Source organism: Aristolochia californica, unplaced genomic scaffold, assembly GCF_029961685.1.
Source record: "Aristolochia californica isolate CCGP_79_NKW_82.1479 unplaced genomic scaffold, dmAriCali1.0.hap1 SCAF_5, whole genome shotgun sequence".
In the NCBI taxonomy this organism is placed as follows: Eukaryota; Viridiplantae; Streptophyta; class Magnoliopsida; order Piperales; family Aristolochiaceae; genus Aristolochia; species Aristolochia californica.
Window position 1 is genome coordinate 41,708,031 of NW_027182214.1, and position 22,519 is coordinate 41,730,549.

Sequence of the window (22,519 nt, forward strand, 5' to 3'; positions counted from 1 at the left end):
AAAACATGAAACGATCCACGCTGTTGTTTTTTAAAATTTATATTGGAAATAGAGAAATTCAGTAATTCATAACTTAGGTAGAGAGACCCTAATAAATCAAATCAGGATGATGCAACTTACAAAAAAAAAACTACATCCTTACTTGGAATATATAGATATCAATGGAATATCGATATCGTTATCATCGTCATCTTCACAAGCCACCACGACATCCAAATGGCGCCTATACAGAGGAATCTCAACCTTGGCAATCTCCCTCGCCAAATCCACTACCTTCCGCTCCATCCTCTCCTTGTGCTTCGGAAACATACTATTATAGAGAAGGCAAGTTCCACACGAAATGCTGTAAGCGTTTAGCCCTTTCTCCTTGAGCCACTCAAGCAGCTCTCTCAACGTCACATTTTGCTTTATCACCCATCGATCCCACACCGTCCACTCCATCTCCCGATGCTTTATCACCTTAGGCGGCACTGGCTCTGCCATGCACAAGAGAGGATGCCCGAGGTTCACAAATGTATTTCGATACTCTTCCACCTTGTGCCCACCACTTAACACCTTGTAGAGTTCAAGGCAAACCAGACCCGTTGCCATAGCTGTGGATGTCGCAATCGCCGGGATTATCCTTCCCGCAATGAACTTGGCTCTCAGCTTGTCTACTTCTGGAATGCTGTAGTTTCTTGCACGCATGTTAGCCAGTCCCGCAATGAAGTCCATGTGGTAGTTTTTATCATCATCCTATAATTTGAAATTCATCCACAACAGAAACGGTTCAGAGAAACCAAAAAAAAAAACGTATAGAAACAGCCTAATACACGTCAAAAGAGGAAATCTACACCATAAAAATATTTCCCAGCTGCCCTCTCCAAACTCAAGTACAGAAAATAACACATGCACAAAAACCTCAAAATCCCAGGACCCGCAACATGAACTAATCTTTTCACATCTATTTAAACATATTATTTTTTGATAACTTTTGCTTTTAAAAAGATAAGAGAAACACACCTTCTCAAATTGTATTGGGTTCATCCTAAAGCCAGGAGAGAGGCTCTTAGCACAATCTTCCAATTTGTTAAGCAAAATGTCAATTACAGCTGCATCATCAACAGAGGCAGCTGACAGACTTGTGGCTTTCTCATCTGTCACTATCTTGACACCCGTCTTGGGCTCAAAATCAGGGACCAATTCTTTGTTCACAGCATTTGCCAGCTTCTGTGGATTCTTAGCCCATTCAGGAACAGATATCCCAAATGTCTCTGCTCGCAATATGGAAGCCGCCATAACAAAGTGAAGATGACCTAGATCACTGGATGAAAACTGGAGGGCATGTGGAAAACGTTTAGGTGCAGACCAGAAGGGTGCTCCTGTGCTAGTGGCTGCATCTTCCGGAAATGTAAAAGTCAGCTGCTTTACTCGGTTGACAAAATAATCTTCAAACCTGCAGAAATAAATTCCCCAGTAAGAAATACTACTCCCAGAGGTTTACTGAGGCAAAATGTGGTGATTACTCAAAGAGAGAGAACTTGTACTTCAATCGTGCCCATGTAATGCAGTCCTGGAAAGTTTCGCATCTCTCTTTGTCAAGACACTCTACAATTCGTTCAAGGAGATTTCTGGCTTGTGCATCTGCAGTACTCTTTTTATCCAATGTATATTTAGCAGGGTCAGACAAAAAAGTATTAACTTCAACTGGTGTCTTTTCAAGCAACCCTTCAAATTCAGAAAGTGCCCATGTCAAGCAGTGATCAATATTGTGCGGGAATGAATGAACAGTGCACATGGGTGCTTGTTTCTCAGGAGGATCACGAGAAGCACCATAATTCTCTGTAAGATGAGGGATGACCATCTGTGTGTTGCACTTAGCACCTAAAGTTCCAGATTCTAAAAGGGCTTTCTGGAAGTATATGCATCTAAGGTCTATGTACAGCCTAGCATTCACGTTATCTAAAGCATTGATAACCACATCTAGATTCTCCCAGAATTCATCATTGAACACATTCTCTGTCTCAGGACTTGCACGATTTTGGAGAGCTTCAATTCGAAGACGGGGATTGATTGCATGGGCTGCAGAAGCAGCAACCGTGGACTTGGCCTGCCCAATATTCCAATCACGGAAAAGGAATTGACGAGTGAGGTTGCTCTTTTCAATGACATCATCATCTGTTATAGTCAGCTTCCCCTGGTTCCCACAACAAACTCCCATTAGAGCTAGGTTCTTCAGGAACTCACATCCAAGGGCACCGGACCCCACTGTAAATACTTTTGCCTCCTCCAACTTCTTCTGAAGCTTCAATCCGAAGACTGAGATTTGTGCATCATAGCGGCTGTTCAATGGCTTCCGATCATTGGGATCCAGTGGTTCACAAGGAAGTGACTCAAGGGAGTCAAAGTAAAAGAACTGTAACACAAATCAAAACCCAATATTATATAATTAGAACAAAATAGCAAGATAACAAAAGACACCAGCAATAAAACTGAATACATCATGTGTATGTACACTGGTGCTCATAAATAGTTCTTCCAAAATGGAACCACCACAGTCCATAAAACACACCAATCAGACAATTCAAGCAACAACTATGCTCGTAAATACTTGCATAAAACTAATTATTATGTATTGCAAGTTAATAAAACTACTCATGTACGACCTCTAACAGTGTCTAATTGGTGAGTTTTCAAACTCTGGGACCCCAAGAGGAACATAAACAGAAATCATTGTGTAATCAAAACCATAGTTCAGAGGATTATCAACGAACTAGACTAAAAACACCCTCTAGAATTTAATTTAACCTTGAAGGTATTACCTGAAAAAGAGGATGAAATTTTCCAGAGCATGCTTTCACAACCTCTTGTCCCACAACACCACCAAACATGGCAGCCATTGGATTCAGGACAGCCCTTGAACCAAATGCAAAATTCCTGAAAAGTTTCTCATCAACCTGTTCAATCTTAGTGTCACCTGAGCCATCATTAATAGCAATAGCATAATGTATCAACTTTTGGGCATCCTCCTCAGACCCAGCAACAGGAAATCGCCCCACTTCACAGATGAATTTATCCAAAGCTTGAAAAGCCAAGTGCAGTACTGGTGGTCGGTCAAATCTAGAGAAGTCACTGAGAAGAAAATCCCCAGGATCCTTGAGAGCTTCCTTTAGTGGTTTGAATTTCAGAACTTTGGGCTGTTTCACTTCTGTTACTATCCCACATTTTTCATAAAAGCCAAAGTTTGTGGTGTCCTCCTCAAGAGTAAAAGAGTAGGCTCTACCATTTTTAACCTTCCTTGGTTTCCCATCATTGAGCTCAGTCATGCCTTGTACCTCAGAAAAGACAACCAGGTCCCCATCCTGAAACTCAAGCCGTTCATCATCCACACATGACACAAGGGCAGGATTATCATTGCTAATTGATGCAATGATGCCCGTGTTAGGTTCCTTGCCATCTACATCGACAACAGTGAATTCAGGACCAAAGTCACAAAAGACATTACCAAAGAGACCTCGGACTTCAGTTTTGATGAAAGCAATTGGTGGTTGGTGAGTGTGGCAATAATCATCAAATTCAATTGCTTTTTCCAGGGTAATGTCAGTGAAAACAACAGCCTGCAGTGCGTAGAAGCTTTAAGTTAGAGTAGCAATGCTAGGTTAACGACCAGAATCAGTTTCGAAATAGAAGCAGATTATCAGTCAATGGGTTTTATTAAAGAAGCAAAGAAACAATAAATTTCTGCACAGGCCAAATGAAGATAGCTTCCCATTCTTAATCATTTTATTCTAGAAAGACGATAATAAGTAATAAACTCAGCTTGATTCAGAACAAACATGAAATTACCAACCAAGTAGCAAATTTTGGAATTCAGAAAGAAATACCAACTAAGTATCCATGAACTGGTTCTTGCTGATAGCTCTTGTAAGAGAACACCCGTTAATAATAAAAGCCTAATACAGATACATTCACGTTCCACGACTATGATAACCATATGTTACATATGTTCTTCACAGCCATTTAAAACAAGCCCCTTTGGCAAACTAACAAGAACAGTAAGCCAGAAAAACCAAATTTCATACTCTATGACCTGATACAATAACCCGTTGCTTGAGAGATAGTAATCCAGTTAATTTTAAAACCAATGCTTCCTAAGAATAAGAATGTAAGAAATCAAACCCACTTGGAATTTTTTTGCATTTGACTCTAAATAGGTAATTGTTGGCATTGATTGCTTCAGCTTCTAACCTGCTTAAAAGAAGTATCAGCAAGTTGAGAAGCCATAGGAGAGAAGGGAACTCTCAGGTGCCATCCATATCACTGACAAAATTATTCAGGAAACACTAAGCCAGTGGGGACAGCACAATCAAACCATGCATGCTCCTAAGCTAGTCTAACTAATCCATATTGCCTCTTGGCTTTGAAATAAAGTTTCGCTCTCATCAGAAAAAAAAAATCTCAAGTCCTTCAAGAATTTTCTAAGTCAAGATTTTAGCCCTTCGCCTGCTTGTCACCCCAAACACAGTTAAGCACAAAAGTGGAAGTAGGTGCATCGTTTTCTCCTCTTCAAAAAATATCATTTCTAACTCAACAACTTTACATTTTTTATATGAATATTGAAAATGATAGTAGAGTCCATCAGATTCCTCACTTCAATGAGTTAGAAGGGTATGGACCGAAGGAATCTACCAGGTAGAAAAATACCAAAACTCAACCAAGCCTGCAATTCCCTACTTGTCATCCTTGCAAGTTGATGAACTTCTTTCACATCTGAAACCACTCTTTCAATTTAAAAAGTTTCTTTAACATATGAAAGATGAAACATGGATCTTACTTTATACATCATTTATCCACCATCAATAGTCACGAAAAAAGGATTCATATGTTGTCAAATACAGGCATTTTTCTCAGTTAATCAGTTTAATCTACTCTACATGTATAAATTCAAGAACACCAGAATTATGCCCTTCTAACACAGATATGTGGCATGAGAAGTTCTAACAGAAGCACAAATTCTTTTTTTTTTTTTTTTTTGAGTGTGTGTGTGATGTTGTTGGGGGTGAGGGGTACGTGAGACAAAGTGTGAGTGATGCAGCTGCGAAAAAACAATAAACAGAATAGTAAAGTAAATGAATCGGCTCAAAATGTGAACAATGAAAAGAAAGGCAAAAAAACCTGGAAACCAGAGAGCTGCTCCTTGGACAATTTTTTAGTCATTGTAGATATAATAACAGCATTATTAAGCTCCTGCAGCTTCTGGACACAAGCAAGTGCCCTGTTCTTCCCAATATCATCTTCTGAGAAAAAAAAATTGCTGGAAAGGTCCCACATCTCAACAGTCCCTTCATCATGCAAGGTGATTGACTTAACCCCCGCAAGAACAAGATTCTTTGCTGCAAGTAGTTATAATCATTCGTTAGTCAACAATTATAAGATAAGAAAAAAAGATAGAACCAGTAGTTCAGAAGGAGCTTCGAAAAACAGTTCCAAATCTTTCTTCTTAGATATCTGTTACATACTGTTCATGACAAATAGATTTGTTGATTTGTAACAGTAAGAAATTAATGACAGTATACGGCATAGTTTTGTCAAGAGAAGTTCAAAACGCAATTCAACATTTTGACAAGTTAAGCATTTGCGAAGAGATGCCAAAGCAGTAAATTTCAAACTTCAAGAAATGAGACTCGAAAATGAAAACCAGGAAAGAAATTTATAATCTCAGCAGAGGTATGAAAACTGTATGCTCGGCCACAAAAATTTAGATGGTACCAAAGTTATCAGAACATCCTAACATCGACGAAGGCTGTCAACGGCCCTCAACCTATAGCTACTCTAAGAGAAAGAACCATCCAGCAGCGTAAACTGGATCCTAGTTATCTAAATCCACCATTCAACCTCATATACAAGGGGGGTGGAGAAAGAAACAAATAGAGGATAAAAAAAAAAAAATTGGGAAGCAGCACCATATTAGGGAACAAAATGAAAATAAGAAAGAGGAAAATGAGCAAAAAGGGTACCGATCTCAGCACCAAGGCCCTGCATGCCGGAGATGAGAACATTAGATGCAAAAAGTCGGCGCATAGTCTCACGACCATAGACAGCGAGCTGCCGGCTATGAAGATCCTCATCGATGTCGTTCGGGTTTCCGTCCATGGCAGCAAAGAGTGGCGGGCCCACGAGATCGCTGCTGTGGCTGTTGTTTTCCGTCACGGACGGAGAGATGAAGCTATCTAACCTCGGCTTCTTCAAGGCTTCCGTTTCTTCAACGACAATATCCGCCTCTCCGTCCGCTCTCTTTCTAGGAAGCATATAGTGATATAAACTGCTCAAAACCCCGCCAGAACCCATCGACAGGATCAAAAACAACAACAACAACAAAAGAAGCAAAAGATTGAAGATATTTAGATGAAAAAGGCCCCAGGAAAGCAGCAGTCCCACGACGACCGGCGCAGAAACCAAAATTCCTAACGGTAACCCAAATCTGAGGTCCATGAGAGATTAACTAACAAGAATTAAGAGCTAAGAACGTACCGATGACAACTTCTCGGAACAAAGAATGAAGGTCACACGGAAAAGTAAAGGTTAGTTTTCCACCGAATCGGTTGTGTTTCTCTCTCTCTCGCTCTTTCAATTCAAACGACCAATCTCTCTGTTCCCCGTTTGTGTCACAGAGTCCAGTTAGGTTTTAGGGCAGAGTCGATGCCCTACTCTCACCCCGAAGATAAAGCACGAGAAGAGTGAGAGGAAGTTCATGATGAGGTGAAAGCCGCTGAAGTAAATAGCTTCCTTCATCATCAAGGCAAGGACCCTTGCGCTCGCCCCAGTAAAAACGCGTTTCCCGTTTTCCTTTAAAAAAAAATTAGAAAATGTGGGACCAAGTAGTAGTGCTCATCTGGTTCGTTCATAAAGTACAGTAAGCGGGCCCAGCGCTCTCAGACCTCTTAGATTTGGTCCGTCGGGCGGAGAGCAACAGATTCGGATCGGGCTTCCAAAAGTACTAGAAGCTTCCTTTAGGAAGTTCGCCCTCACGCATTTTTTCTCCGGAAATCGGATATCCGAATTGAGAAACCGGTTGCGTTACATAAAGGGTTCTTCAACCTTCCTTATATAGTGGGGTACAAAGGGTAATATATTAAGCCATTGATTGGCTAATATTTTACAGCTTTCACATTTTCATGTGTCAAACTTATTTGTCATTTTTGGAAGGTGTCATGAGTCAAGTATATATCTTGCTTAGGTGATAGTCTCCTGCAATACAATATGCCAGCGATGTGCCACCTCCATTGCATATGTTTTGATTTAATTTTTATGGCGCCTACATGGTGGGTTTCATCTTAATGATTGATTGGGGTATGAGTTTCCTTGTCCTTGTCCCTGTTCCCTATTGTTTCACCCGGGATTTGAACGCATAACGTAGTATCCAACTCTAATACCATGTCAAATGTTTAGCCAATACAACCCACGAGACGAGTCTGTTAAGTGTGGAAAACCAAGTACATAACCCATCAGTGGTGGACGGAACCACCTAGCCCTGACACCCATCATTCTCGTTCTCTATCGCTTCACCTGGGATTCGAACAGGGAACGTGGTGCCCATCTCTAATACCAGGTCAAACGCCTAGCCAATATAATCGAAAAGACTGATATGTTAAGTGTGAAAAACCAAGTATCTAACCCATCAATGGTGGACGGAACCACCTATCTCTGACACCCACCGTTCCTGTTCCCTACAGCTTCACCTGGAATTTGAAAGCAGAACATGGTGCCCAAATCTAATACTATGTCAAACGCCTAGCCAATACAACTGAAAAGACCGATCAGTTAAGTACGAAAGCCAAGTACATAGCCTATCATTGGTGGACGGAACCACCTAGCTCTGACAAACCCACTCACAATAGAAGGAGGAACGAGGAAGAAGAAACATACACATCATGATGGAAAGCAAAATTCAACCATAAGAGGTGGAATTTAACATTCCATCGTTTAGTGAAGAAATGGGATAATCTTAGATTATTTGGATAAAGTGAAGTCTATTATAACTATTCATACACATTAACATGATTTTGTCACTTAAATGAGTAAAATTAACATTCCACTCCAATTTTTGAAGCGCACTAATGAGGTAAAAATCATCTCTCTTCTATTTTTTCTCCATTTTTTTCTTTTCTTTGCTTTTTCTTTTTTCTTTTCTTCCTCTCCCTTTTTATTTTATTTTATTTTATTTTTCGAGGTCTCTTAAAATTTAGGAAGAAAAAAAAATAGAAATTTGAGAGAAAATTTTAATCATCAAAATTATAAAATATTATTATTATTTTTTTCTTTTTCTTCATAATTCCGCGGCCCACCAATCATGCCGACGCCGCACTTTCATCACCCATGCTGCACGCCTTTAACGTTTCTCCATGTGGGGTCACTGGGCTCACAAACGGAGAAGCCTTCCGTCCCTGCTTTAAGGAATCCACGGAGACAGAACAGGACCCACAAACACCCAAACAGACACAAAAAGCCTATGTTCTTGTGACGGTGGGCCATTCTTCGGTTACAAAGAGCCCACTAAGATATACATACTGGTCGAGTCGTTGCTGCAAAAGAAGAACACGGAAACAAACAAACAAGACATGAACAATAAAGATCAAAGGTAGTCATTACTCAGGATGGCCGACCCTCCTCTTGTCGTTTACAAGATTCTTTTTGAAGAAAAGAGGGCCGAAAGCCTTAAAAGTTCTTAAACTTTCAAATATTATGATTTTTGTATTTTTTTTTTTTACAATGATTATCTGGGATGAAAATTTAATTACGATCTCCAAGCCTGCTTGTTTCTGATCTTACAGAGAATGACAGCCAAAAAAATTATAGATTAGACAATAGAAATCGGGGAGATTTGAGGTAAAACAATAACAAAAAACAAAAAAAAAAAAAAACAAAGAGGATTTGATCATACATCTCAAATCTACATTTGGGCATCGACCAGTAAATAGAGTAGGATTTATACAGATGACAACAGCAGCAGCAGCAGCTTCACTGCTTCACTTGATGCTTGGCCTGAGCAATACTGAAAGTATTTCAGAGAACTGAGGGCGCTTGGATGGGCAGTTGTTCCAGCACTTCATCATCAAGGATCTCAAATGGGGTGGGCAGTCTTTTGGGATTTCTGGCCTCAATCCGCAGGCTGCAATGCCTACAGCTGCCTGAACTGGTGAGTAGGAGCCATATGCCACTTCTCCTGTGAGCATCTCCCACACCACCATGCCGAAGCTGTACACATTGCTCATCCATGTCTCTGCCACACTCTCTGGATCACCTGCAATAATCTGCAAAAGTCCAAATGGCAGAAGAAAATTACAATTGCAAAGCCAATGATATAGCAAACATAAACTCAATTAATGACCCTGTATTGCATGGTTTGGTTCTTTGATGATCCACAGTTCATTTAGCTATAAAAATATCAAATAACATAAATCAATCCAACTAGTTGAAGAAGGTTCAAAACTTGCAGGATCAACCCAACACTGTGATCTGCTGTTAACTGTTAATTTCATTAAGAAACTAACCTCAGGAGCTAGCCATCTGTAGCCAGCAGTCTCATACTCAGTAACCTCGCCTGAATTCCTACATGTAGTTACAACACCACCCATATCGCAGAGACAAGCATTCCCATGCCGATCTAACGAAATAGTTTGTGTGTTGAGATCCCTGTAAGGAACTCCATGATCATTCATAAACTTGATACCCTCTGCAACATCTACCGCTATCCTTATCACTTCCTTGATTGGAATCTTCTTCCCCCTTTGCATAAGATCTTGTACAGTCCCTCCTTCCATCAACTTTGTCACCACACATAGTCCATGATTCTCATCAATGCAAACACCATGGAAATGGAGAATGTTTTGGTGCCCACAGGTCATCAACTCCAAAAGATCCCGTCGGAACACAATTTCATAAGCAGACCCTTTCTCACACCCACGGAGCCTCTCAATAGCTACCTTTTCCCCTTTATAGATACCCTTCAATGAGGAAGCTCCTAACTGATCTGCAAATTCTATACAGTCAGAGTTCAGTAGCCACTTCCCAATCTCATCCACACCGGACTGGATGGTCTGCCATTCATCAACAGCTACCACAAATGTTGAATCAGGAAGAGGGAGCTGGAGCCTGATCGCTGAATTATCAGTGACAGGTTCAAGATTCCGCTCAAAGTCATCTTCTTCATTGTCTATCTCTAGATGGGCTTTTGTTGTTTGTTCCTGACAGCCACAAAGGCCAAAGGGTAACTTCATTGATGCAGGTTTTGGTGGCCGTTTCAGAGCAGATTTGAGGACAATCTCTACTCTGGACTTGAAGAACTTTTCTTGGCCTGATTGAACTAGCACAATAATAATTCCGAGAGTGAATGACTTCTTTTCAAATATTTGGATCTTTTTGCAGCAGACTGAGGCATTATCCAGAGCTCCAGACATAGCAGACAATGAAATGGAGGAATTACATGCAAAGGTCAGGCGGAAAATAGCTCCCTGTGTTTGGTTTACAGAGACCTCATCAATCCAGATGGCTGGGCGGTCTTCAGTGATGGACTGTTCGATGAGGCGCATGTGAAGGAAGACTTCTTTCATGTCAAAACCAGCTTGTGCATAGCTGAAAGGAGGTACAAACAAAAAACAAACATAAGATTGGAAGATAGTTTTTCTGAGAAAAAGAAAGTTTTTGGCGATCTCGAGTTCAATTCCAATAGAAAATGTCGTGGGTCTCCACGAATCGCAACCAAGACGGCAGAAGCTGTAGAAATGTTTGAGGACTACAGTAAAGCGAAAAAAAAGAAAGTAACAAACAGTCAACAGAATTTGAAGGGACTAACAGAAACTGGTCTCCGTTACACAACCACAAATACACTGGTTCGAAATCACAAATGACAGAAAAACTTGGACCTCTCAGAATATCCTCAACATTAACCAATAAAAATTCCAACAAGAACGAGAAAAGCAAGAGATGTAGCAGGAATATTGACGGCTCGAGACAACCTCATGCGAATATGAATGGATCTAGAAAGCAGACATAAAGCAAAAGATAGAATCAGGAAATAGATAAAAATGATGTTAAACCGACAAATAAAGATGAATTAGAAACTAAGAAGAAAAAATCACCTTCAATATAGACTGATTCGGGTAAGTAGAATCGAAATGGGTAAAATCCAACAACAGAATGGGAAAAATATTGACGTTTTCAGCAAATGGAAGCAAAGATGATTCACGATAAAAGATCCAGCAGCTCATAAAGGCTGATCCAAATCGAGAACGAACCCAAGTAACTTGAAAAGAAAACTCTAAATACCTGATGGGCAAAGAATCAAAATGTTTCCGTATATTGGAAACAAGCTTCTCCGGCAGCTGACTCCCCGGGTAGAGCTTGGTGAGATTCTGCACAACCCCAGCCCACAACCCATCAATCCTAGCGGCGTTTGGATCTCGCACAGAGTCCAGATTGAGCGAAGTCTTGAGCGTGTTAATCGCCCCAGAGAAGTTCCTGCTCAGCCGCTGCCACTTAGACGGCTCCTTGGAGGAGGTGGAAGGCGAGCTAACCTCGGATCTCGGTTGGGTCTTCACGAGGACTTGCTCGACCATGTCGTCATCCGGGCTGGCTCGGCTTGACCAGCATTCCAAAGCAGCAGCCATTGTCGTTGCAGGCAGGGACCAAAACTAGAAGAAAGCGAAAACGAAAGCTTCAGAATGTTAGAGACGGCTATTTTCACAACATCCCATTTTCACAGCGCCAACCGCCTGGAAGAGAGTGGATAAAGATTGACAAGAAGGGTTCCTGTTTGATGGAGTCTGGCTTCGTTAGTTTTTTTTTTTTTTTTTTTCTCTGTGAGAAGAGACAGGACAGAAACTTGAAAGATGATGGTGATGGATTGATGTGGGTGAGACTGAAGCTCAGCAGCTTTCTTCCAACTCCATTGAAGAGATTGACTAGATGAGATTTTTGTATTGTGTCGTCTGAGGTAAGAAGGCAGAAGAGAGGGTGACCGGTATTATTGTGCGAGATTGTGAAGAAGAGAGCAACAAAAAGAGAAATACAGGTTTCAGAGACAGGTCCACCTCTGCAACGGAGACTGGAGAGGTCTAGCTCCAGAGTCTCTGGTCCAGGCACGTTCACCATTGCATAGTTGTAGTGGAAGACCCTGGTAAAAAACTGGAGCAGAAGGTGAAAGTTTGAAAAAGTGAGGACAAAGGATTCAATGGTGCAAGTGCGAACCCATAACAAAAAAGAGGAAACCAGAATTACCATTTTCCAAGATACTCATAATGACTCTTACCTTCTTCATTTTATAATTCTTTGTCCTCTTTTTTTTTTTTTTTTTCTTCTATTAAAAACAAGGATATTCTGAACAAACTCTTTCTTCTTATAATAGCTTCAATTAAATGTAATTAATTTCACTGGTTTTCAGCCATGGGAGCAGCTTCAATGCCGACATCCAAATGCGATCGATTCTCTTTTCTTTTCAATTTCTTCGACTGAAGCTGATTGATAGGTGGAAGATGGCTGAAGAAGAGATCATAATCATCGCCCGACGCGTTTTCGTCACTGTAAATTACGTTTCAGAAACCATGATGATAATGTTCATGGAACTTACCTAAACGAGATGATTTCTCCTTGGTAGATAGTGATCAGAGGCGAATTAAATGATTAAAAAGGCATGGTTACACCTAACTGCTCCATCTTAATGTTTAATTAAACCAAGGGCTTCAACTATTTCTAGATTTAAAATTGTTTCTTGATCTTGATTAAGTTGTTTAATAATGTAATACCAAGAGGGAAGTGATACGATTATTTTAATTCGGATCTAATTTAATTTTATAATTAAATTAAAATTACTTTTTCCTATTAGTACACTCTTTTTTGTGTTAGTGACAAAAATAGAAAATATAGTGGAAACAGATAGTGAGAGGGTTCGGTGAAACGGTGAGAGGACACAGAATTGAAACAGAGTGAACGACAGATATGGGGGTTAGTGCACATTGTAAGTGCGGAGGTAAAGTGGATTACAATGTAAAGTACTTTCCTTGGGAAAGTGAGAGAGAATGTAAAATAATTGTTTGTGTTACTGTGCACAATGGAAAGTGTGTAAAGTACTTGTTTGTGTTAATGTGCACAATGGAAAGTGTGGTGTAAAGTGTATATAAATTATTTATTAAATAAAATATTTTGATATATCTGACTTTCAAAAAATTAAATTAATATTAGTTAATACATTTCACTTACGCTGCGCACTAACAGGGCTTATAAGTGATTTAACGTGTAGTATTAGAATATATTAATATTCTAGTTAATGAAAAACTATAATATATTACTTAATGATTATAGTTTATTATAAATTAATACAATAATTACATGCGACAAGAATAAATTATTAAAAATAAATAAATAAAAATAAAAAATAACATAAGTGAATATAATAAATAAATAAATTATTTTTTAATAACATAAGATATGTTTTAACATTAAAAACCACCAATTTAATACAATAAAAAAATTAATATAATAAATAAATATATATTTATCAATAACATAATATATTTTTATTTATTATTAATTAATAATATATTGTCACAAAATTTAAAACCATGGGTTTAATTAATTATAGCAATAGGATAATTAAACCAAAATAATTTATCAAATAATTTATTTTAACAATATTTTAATTATGACTATTAAATCACTAATTTAATATAGTAATTATAAAATAAATATATTAAATAAATAAAATTAATTATTTTATAAAAAAATATAAATTATTATTTTTACAACGATGGTTTAATTTTTCTTAACTTAGGAAAAATTAAACCATCTTCTTCCTCACGGTGCTCGTTGTCTTCCTCAACGGCGGGCTAGCGGGCAATGGTGACAGAGGCAGCGTTCCGATGGTATGCTGAGAGGGAGAAGAGAGGGATGGCAAGAGGTAGAGGCTTGGCCTCCCGTGCTCTACGACGAAGGTCGAGAGGGAGAAGAGAGGGAGGCTGAGAGAGAAGAGAAGCCGAAGGTCGCACAACAGAGGGCGATTGAAATCGCCGTAGGTCGCGAGCGAGTGAGAGATAATTTTTTTTTTCTCTAAAACCCTCGTTCGACAGAGCTTTCTTCCCGACAGGCCGAGCTCAAGATGTAATTGAGCATTGGTAACTGAATTTAGATTTCGACCCCTCTGAATTTACTTACCATCACTTTATGCCTAAAATGAGGGAAAATGAAACATCCGTATTTCACTTTTTACCTGCACATATGTTGCGCACTAATGTTCACTTGGGCTACGGACTAACAGGGCTACGGTGAGTGTTGGGAAGCTGAAAGGGCCAAGAAAGGATGCCGCATAAAGCATGAAGTGAAGTGAATTTAGGGTTAGAATTCAGTTTCACTTATTTTATATGAGCGAGAGAAAGTTCTATCGTGTGCACGCACTAACGCGTTTGGAAGTGAGCTTTACTTTCACTTTCTATCGTGTGCGCGTAGACGTCAACCATTGCATGACCAAAACCAAATCCGCTCCCTTGTCGGGTTGTGAATAAAATTCCGTCACCAAGGAATACCAGCTCCATGTTCGTAGCCTTGGCTGAGCAAGTGAGACGTTCACCATCTCCCACCATGACCGAAACATGGTTAATTTGATTCAAAAGGAGTCACAACATCTTCGCTTTGCAGCTAATTATAAAATTATGGGTAGTGCCACTATCGACCAACACCGGTACAGATTCCCGCTTAATGAACTCATTCATCTTTATGGTAGTGGATTGTGTCACTCGAGACAACGCATGTAAAGAAATTTCTGGATTTGTGCTGTCAACGCATGTAAGTCCTCTTCCTCATTTGATTCCGCATCCGCATCGACGAAATAGAGCTGGAAATGCTTAAACTTGTGATCCGGCATGAAGCGTTCTTCACAATTGAAGCAGAGGCCCTTAGCCCGCCTGGCCTCCATCTCCTCAATACTGAGTTTTTTAAAGGCCGTCTAGCAGATGCGGAGCTTCTAGTCGGGTTCGTTGAATGGCCTACCAGTTGTCGAAGGAGAATAAGATGGAGTAGATTACCAATTGGCCAGCCCCATGCCCTCTGCCCCTTGTAAGATTCAGCTTGTCTTCCAATTTTCTAGCGGACCATATTGCATCGACAAGTTTACTAGAGTCAAACAATTTGACCTCCGCTGCTAGTTCTGCCTTCAATCCACTAATCAAACCAAGGTATTCTTCAGCCAATGCACCCTGTTAACTAATTTTTCAAATTTCGCTTTATATGCCTTAACAGTTGTAGCTCGCCGCAACTTAGTAAGTGCAATATCAAAGTCTTCATATTCTGAGGGACTGAAACACATACTAAGTGCTTGATTAAAAGTAGACCAATAGAGCTCCGAATGCAACTTACCGTTGGCTCGCCAGGTGTTTGATGAAATGCAAAAGTCATTCGGCTTTATAAGCCCATTCGGCAGGATTGTCTTCGGGTTTATAATATGGAGAATCAATTATTGCAATGCATGGTTAAATGTGTTGGCGTGAGATCAAGATGATTTCTTCCATATCTGTAAAAACAGAGGAAGAAGTCCTCCGTAACACAACTTCGGAGATCCAAGAGACCAGGATTAAATAACTGTAATCTTTGTATATAAATTTGATGTATTTGTATGAACTATGGGAAAATAAAAAAGATTTTAGAGAAAGTTTTACATGGTATCAGAGTGGGTTAATAACCCAAAGATTTGATCAAGATCTTTTGAAATTTCTGGAACGACTACGTCGTGGTTCCGGCTAGCTTGCAACGACAATGGTGGACTTCGTTACACTCTTCTGCACGAGGGCGCTCCTCACTGGGAGGCTATACTGGTTCATATGTGTCTTAGGATCGGAGCAGAAGGGGAAGCGAGCAGTGGTGACGGAGGAGTCCGGTGACTGCCAGAAGGTGAAGGACCTCATCGTGTCCGGCGCTGACGTGACTTACTTCGATGGGGATGGATTAACTGCACTAATGCATGCTAAAGCAAACAACCATGCTGGAGTAGTCAAAGCACTTATCAAAGCCAATGCGCCTTGGAATGCTGTATAGCGTCCTCCGACGGCCGCCGTGCCCTTGACTGACAGAACCTTCCCGTTCGCTCCCGCTGGTGGTACCATTTATGCCTTCCATGATGGACGAAACTTTCCACTGCCGACGGCTCTTGTGGGGATGATGAACTGTGCAAGAAGGATATCTTGCCCCGCCCGGCTCAGAGGCAACGTCGCGGGGATGATGAGGGTTGAAATTAAACCCGCCCAAAGTTAGGGAGCAGATTTAATTTCAAACCCCAACGACCCAGATCGGACCGGATCCGGATTCACACCTGACTTGGATCGGACCAGATTCTGGACTCAGACCAGACTCGACTCGGATTAGACCTGACTCGACCCAGACCAGACCGAACTCGGACTAGATCTGGATTCAGCCCTAACTCGAATCGGACTAGATTCCGGACTCAGACAAGACAAGACTCGACTGAGACCAGACTTAGTCCGGATTAGACTCGGACCAGACAAGATTTGACCCGGACAAGACTGGATCAGACCAAATTCAGACCCGGACTTGAGTCGGACCTATCCTAGGTTGTCGAGATGTATATCTCAGGCAAAAACAAGTTGGGGTATTTCAAAGGCGATCTCCTTCGATCTCCTTCTCGTGGTTGAGATGACCACAAGAATGACTGAAGCTTTGAGCAAAGTTTCAGTCGCAACCCGACTGGAGTAGGACCAGTCTCGGACCTATCCAGGTTGTCGAGATGTATATCTCAGGCAAAGACAAGCTAGGATATTTGGAAGGCGATCTCCTTCGATCTCCTTTTCTTGTGGTCGAGGTGACCACAAAAATGATTGGAGCTTTGAGCGAAGCTCCAAACCATCCCACATTACTACTACGTATGTTGATGGCATTGACACCTCCCAGGTGTATGATCTCCAGTGACGTGTGACACCGGTGACAATCTTGAAATATTATAGAATAATCTCGATGGCCTCTGACATGAAATAAACTTCCGCTGACCGTCACCCCCTGGTTGAGATGCACTTTGTGTGGAAGGAAGAGAATTGGGTCAGATTGGTGTCCTAAGGTTCCCACGTGGCCTCAAATTCAAGAAGGTCTTTCCACTGGACCAATACCTCATAGGTGCCATCTTGGAGTTGTTAGGTACTGAGGATGTGAGCGGGTTAGACAGAGAGATTTGATCAAGATCTTTTGATATTTCGAGGACGATGCAGGGAGAAATTTTCTCCCTGCGTCGTGGTTTCGGCTGGCTTGCAGCGACAATGGTGGACTCCGTTACACTCTTCTGCACGAGGGCGCTCCTCGCTAGGAGGCTATACTGGTTTGTGTGCGTCTTAGGATCGGAGCAGAAGGGGAAGCGAGCGGTGGTGGTGGAGGAGTCCAGCAACTGCTAGAAGGTGAAGGACCTCATCGTGTTCGGCACTAACGTGACTTACTTCGACGGGGATGGATTAACTCTACTAATGCATGCTGAAGCAAATTACCATGCTGGAGTAGTCAGAGCACTTATCGAAGCCAACGCGACTTGGAATGCTGTATAGCGTCCTCCGACGGCCGCCGCGCCCCCGACGAACGGAACCTTCCCGTTCACTCCTGCCGGTGGTACCATTTATGCCTTCCACGATGGACAAAACTTTCCACTACTGACGGCTCTCATGGGGATGATGAACTGTGCAACGAAGGATATCTCGCCCCGCCCGGCGCAAAGGTAGCATCACAGGGACGATGAAGGTTGAAATTAAACCCGCCCAAAGTTAGGGAGCAGATTTAATTTCAAACCCCAGCGACCCAGATCGGACCGAGCTCGAACCGGATCCGAATTCAGACCTGACTTGGATCGGACCAGATTCTGGGCTCAAACCAGACTCGACTTGGATTAGACCTGACTCGACCCAGACCAGACTGAACTCGGACCAGATCCAGATTCAGCCCTAACTCGGATCGGACCAGATTCCGAGCTCAGACCAGACAAGACTCGACTTAGACCAGGCTTAGTCCGGATTAGACTCGGACCAGACCAGACCAGACAAGATTTGACCCGGACAAGACCGAATCAGACCAGATTCAGACCCAGACTTGAGTCGGACCTATCCTAGGTTGTTGAGATGTATATCTCAGGTAAAGACAATTTGGGGTATTTGAAAGGCAATCTCCTTCGATCTCCTTCTCGTGGTTGAGATGACCACAAGAATGACTGAAGCTTTGAGCAAAGTTTCAGTCGCAACCCGACTGGAGTAGGACCAGTCTCGGACCTATCTAGGTTGTCAAGATGTATATCTCAGGCAAAGACAAGCTAGGATATTTGGAAGGCGATCTCCTTCGATCTCCTTTTCTTGTGGTCGAGGTGACCACAAAAATGATTGGAGCTTTGAGCGAAGCTCCAAACCATCCCACATTACTACTACGTATGTTGATGGCATTGACACCTCCCAGGTGTATGATCTCCAGTGACGTGTGACACCGGTGACAATCTTGAAATATTATAGAATAATCTCGATGGCCTCTGACATGAAATAAACTTTCGCTGACCGTACCTGATGAAGCGCTCATGAATAGCGGATATATGACATATTTTGTCTCAAACTAAGATTAGTATGCAGTAAGAACTTCTACAACTCACTTGTCAAGTTGGGCATCAGAGATTTATACGCACTAACTTGAGGGGGGCTGTTGGCATGAGATCAGGAGGACTTCTTCCATATCCGTAAAAACAGAGGAAGAAGTCCTTCGTAACACAACTTCGGAGATCCGAGAGACCAGGATTAAATAACTGTAATCTTTGTATATAAATTTGATGTATTTGTATGAAATATGGGAAAATAAGAAAGATAGATTTTACAAAAAGTTTTACAAAATGCTCGGGGGTTGTGATTGCCTCGGGTTGCCTTGCTCTGTCTGTCCTTCCTCTTCGAGTCAGAATCGTGGAGGCGTTGTGTGTCTAAGATTCTCCTAGAGGTGAAACACTTCCCTCTTCTTCTTTTCCCTTGGCAACTAAAGTTGTTGCAGCATTTGCATCATAACCAAAAGCTGGCCTTGAATTCAAGACATATTTTCATGCATCTTATCTTCACAAGCTGTAATTCCATCCAATCGATGAGTAATATTCCACATGGGTAGCCAACCGATTGATCTTCTTCTTGGTTATCGGTGTCGTTGTGATTCAAAACTTGAAGCAAAGAACTAGTAGAAAGGTAATGACAAAACTCGCCATTCACCATGCGCATAGCAAAAAGAACCCTCCACTCGATTTTGTCTCCTTCCTTTCTCCTCCTATCTTTGACTGATGACTGCTCTGATACCAATTTGTTGCGTTCCTTTTGTGATTCTTTCAGTTAGAAAGCTGGGATTTAACGATAACAAAAGAGAGAGATGGAAGAAAGAAGTAGAAGAGTTCGTAGGTTGAGTGGAAGAAGACACCAAAATTGCAGAAATTGGTTGGGATTTTTGGATGCCTCCCAACATGTGCTTCCTTCCATAAATTCCTCCCTAGTTTCTTAAAGAGAATAGGAAATCAAGAGATAATGTTAATATCACATCATGAACCCTTCACATCATAGCACACTTCCCCATCCCATTCACTCCTACTGACCCCTTAAATTTGCTTTTATTCTATTCCCCTTACAACTGAAAATAATCAAATTGTACTTAAAATGTTGTAGTTCCTACTAAAAATGCTGGAATAGAATACAAACTTATCTTTTTAATTCAAAAAGTGGTTTACATATAATTTTCATTCTGTGTTATTTTAAGTGATTTTATTTTCTTTAAGATAAATATAAATCAAATTACAAGATTTGGGCCATTCATAGCGAAATAGACATGGTAGTGCATGTCGCTTTGGCATGATACGCATGCCATCGTTAAGATTGATGGGCATAAAAGTTCCATCTATTTGGTTATAAAAACTTGATGTTGGTTTTCACTACTGCTGAAAACGTAATAGAATTATCAAGATGACTGCAGGAAATTTCTCGCAATAATTTGAACATCCCAGTAATAAAACCCTAAATTGATACTTGAACGTCCCAGCTTGGGTCAAAGCTTGGGTGTGCAGCTCTACCTTGTCTTTATTGTTCTTTCCAATTTCCATTGTTGAGACGTTTGGCTTTTCCAATTTGCTTTTATATTGAGAAAATCCCCACATCAATTCTCAAGCATTCCACGACCTAGAATAAGAACTTGGGTTGTTTTGTATTGGTTGAGAGTGGTTAAAGAGAAGAGGCAAAGGTGGCCTGCTGTAAGCTTGACCTTTTATATTAAATTTCCATTGATTTGTGGGTTCCTACCCAGCCTATCCATGTCTTTGGTGCCGTCATGAGGGCCCGATTATGAGAGGGAGTCTTTAGAAATGTTCTGCATTATGTTTTAAAGTGTTCCTCAACTTAGAATAAGAACTTGGGTTCCCCCATTCCCAAAGTGTTGTTTGCTTGCCTTGCATTCATTCTGTAGGGCATTTGGAATCAATGGAAATTCAACTACAAATTTACCAGTGCTGACGACATCTCCAGTTGTATCTGTAGTTTGATCTCCACGTGGATCCATTCCTACAAGGAATTCATTTGCCTTGGCTGTCCCACACCGTCTATAGCGGTTGGCAGGCCATCACTCAGATGACTGGCCCATATTGTTACCTCACCGTGCAAGAATGGGAACCTCCTCCTTCTGGTATGTTGAAGTTCAACTTTGATGGTGGTGTTTTTGGCAATCCCCGCCTTTTGGGTTTAGGCGGTGTCTTCAAAAACTCCAAGGGTGCCACCCTGATCTCTTACTCCGAACCTATGGGTGTCTCAGATTCCACTGCAGCCGAGCTCATGGCTCTCCTCCAGGGCCTCATCATCTTTCTGGCTCCCTCATCATTGAAGGTGATTCTAGCATGGTCATACGATGTGTAAATGATGTTATGTGTTCGACTAACAGTTCAATAAACCAGGAGGAGAGTTTTGAACGATGATATTGACCGGGGGATTTAGTGTGATTTTGGTGAAAGTCTGCATGGATTTAAAAGTCCATGAACTGTTTTATGGATCACCTAGTAAATCATTTTTCAATGAACTTTAGAGCCTCTTGTTGATGATATTAAATTGTACTATGTAATTTTAGAAGTCTGCTGTTAGATCTTTCACTAGTCTTCACCATTGTGAGTATGCAGAGACACTAAGTGATCTAGTTTTTCTTTTTTTTAAGAATAGCAATCTTTATTTCATTGGAAAAATTTAGCCTAGTACGTGACAAGGGGACATTTATCCCTAGATTACAAGGAAAGTAATTCCCAAGAGCAACTTTAGTTATTAGATCCAAAAGGCTATTGGCAGAGTGAGGAATATTTCTCTATTCAATTCACCAAGAGGAGAGTAAGCAATAGAGGAGCTGACAAAGTTTAATTTCAGCATCTGGTGGTGCTGCCATTCCAAGGGTGTAGGTAGTAAGTGTTTTCGAAAATTTATTAGGGTCTTTAGGATCTCCTTATGATTGAGCTGGGGAAGGAGGGAATATTTTCAAGGGAGGATGCCCACAGGAGAAAGAGTGGTTAGATCAATCTGCTGGAGGAGTGCTGAAATGTCCTCTTCTCTGTACCACCACATTTTTCAAGGAGTTGCATCTATTGAAGCTTTCCTTGATATTTTCCCTTGTTTATGGAGAGGCCAGGAATGGTATTATTTTCCCATGAGAAAAGTCTCTGTGAATCAAATAGAGATATCAATTTTCTGAAAATTGCATCCCAAAGTGATCTATTGAAAAAGCAGTGGAGTACATGATAGATTGACTCCTCTGCCTCACCAAAAAGCTTGCTTAAGCTGTTTACGATTAGCTGGTCCCTTTCTGTTACTTCATCACTAGTGAGTGTCTTTTTGTGGAATGCTGTCCTATGCATCCCTGGTCATTCCCACTTTGGCCTATGATCCATATCATCTTTTACATAACTTCAAAAAACTATGAAAATTTTAATAATATATAAATTTGTATAATAGATAAAAATTATGTCATAAAATTAAACAAAACCTAGAATAGATCAAAATATATCAAAAACACAAAAAATGATACATTTCTTGTTTAATCATGTATCATCTATAAAAATATGAGGGGTAACTGTGAAAAGTACCTCAGAGGTTGGGTTCGGGGTGGGGATGAGAAAACCTATCCCCACCCCAAACCTGCAAGGGGTTTTTCCCCTCACCCCTTCCCCACCCCATGGGGTGTGAGGGAACCCTAGTCCTGCTAAAATTGGTCAGGTTGGGTTAGGTTTACTATTTAACACTAAACCCTAATCTTGGATCCATGTGGGACTATTCTTGACACTCCCCTTCATATGTGAGTCCTGTTTATAGTTCCTATGTATGGACAATTTGGTTGGAGGCCTACGTATGAGTATTTGATCTAATACTATGTCAAAGTTGAGTCTAGATTATTCTAATATGACTAGCCAAAGTCTAGAGTATTTGTTTTCTTCGTCTGTTTGATTGTTCCGGAATAAGCTATAGAATTCCTTTTCTACTGC

The 22,519-nt window shown here is 40.9% G+C and overlaps 2 protein-coding genes across 3 annotated transcripts; both read right to left on the reverse strand.

The window, feature by feature from the left end:
• Positions 1-49: 49 nt before the first annotated feature.
• On the reverse strand, positions 50-6,730 carry LOC137965525 (ubiquitin-activating enzyme E1 1-like). Of its 2 annotated transcripts, XM_068811787.1 has the most exons (7): positions 6,511-6,730; positions 5,997-6,301; positions 5,155-5,372; positions 2,802-3,596; positions 1,527-2,395; positions 1,003-1,435; positions 50-735 (listed from the first exon to the last, which is right to left on the reverse strand). In XM_068811787.1, exons 2-7 carry the CDS (start codon positions 6,286-6,288, stop codon positions 139-141), a joined length of 3,204 nt encoding a protein of 1,067 aa, XP_068667888.1. In that variant the 5' UTR covers positions 6,289-6,301; positions 6,511-6,730; the 3' UTR covers positions 50-138. The 2 variants fall into 2 exon arrangements, with proteins under 2 accessions (XP_068667888.1, XP_068667887.1); XM_068811786.1 differs by lacking the exon at positions 6,511-6,730 and having other exon boundaries at positions 5,997-6,497.
• Positions 6,731-8,814: 2,084 nt separating this feature from the next.
• LOC137966097 (serine/threonine-protein kinase STY46-like) lies at positions 8,815-12,079 on the reverse strand. The gene is made up of 3 exons (XM_068812582.1): positions 11,305-12,079; positions 9,531-10,611; positions 8,815-9,290 (listed from the first exon to the last, which is right to left on the reverse strand). The coding sequence occupies exons 1-3, from the start codon at positions 11,643-11,645 to the stop codon at positions 9,006-9,008; spliced, it is 1,707 nt and encodes a 568-aa protein (XP_068668683.1). The 5' UTR covers positions 11,646-12,079; the 3' UTR covers positions 8,815-9,005.
• Between the last annotated feature and the right edge of the window lie 10,440 nt (positions 12,080-22,519).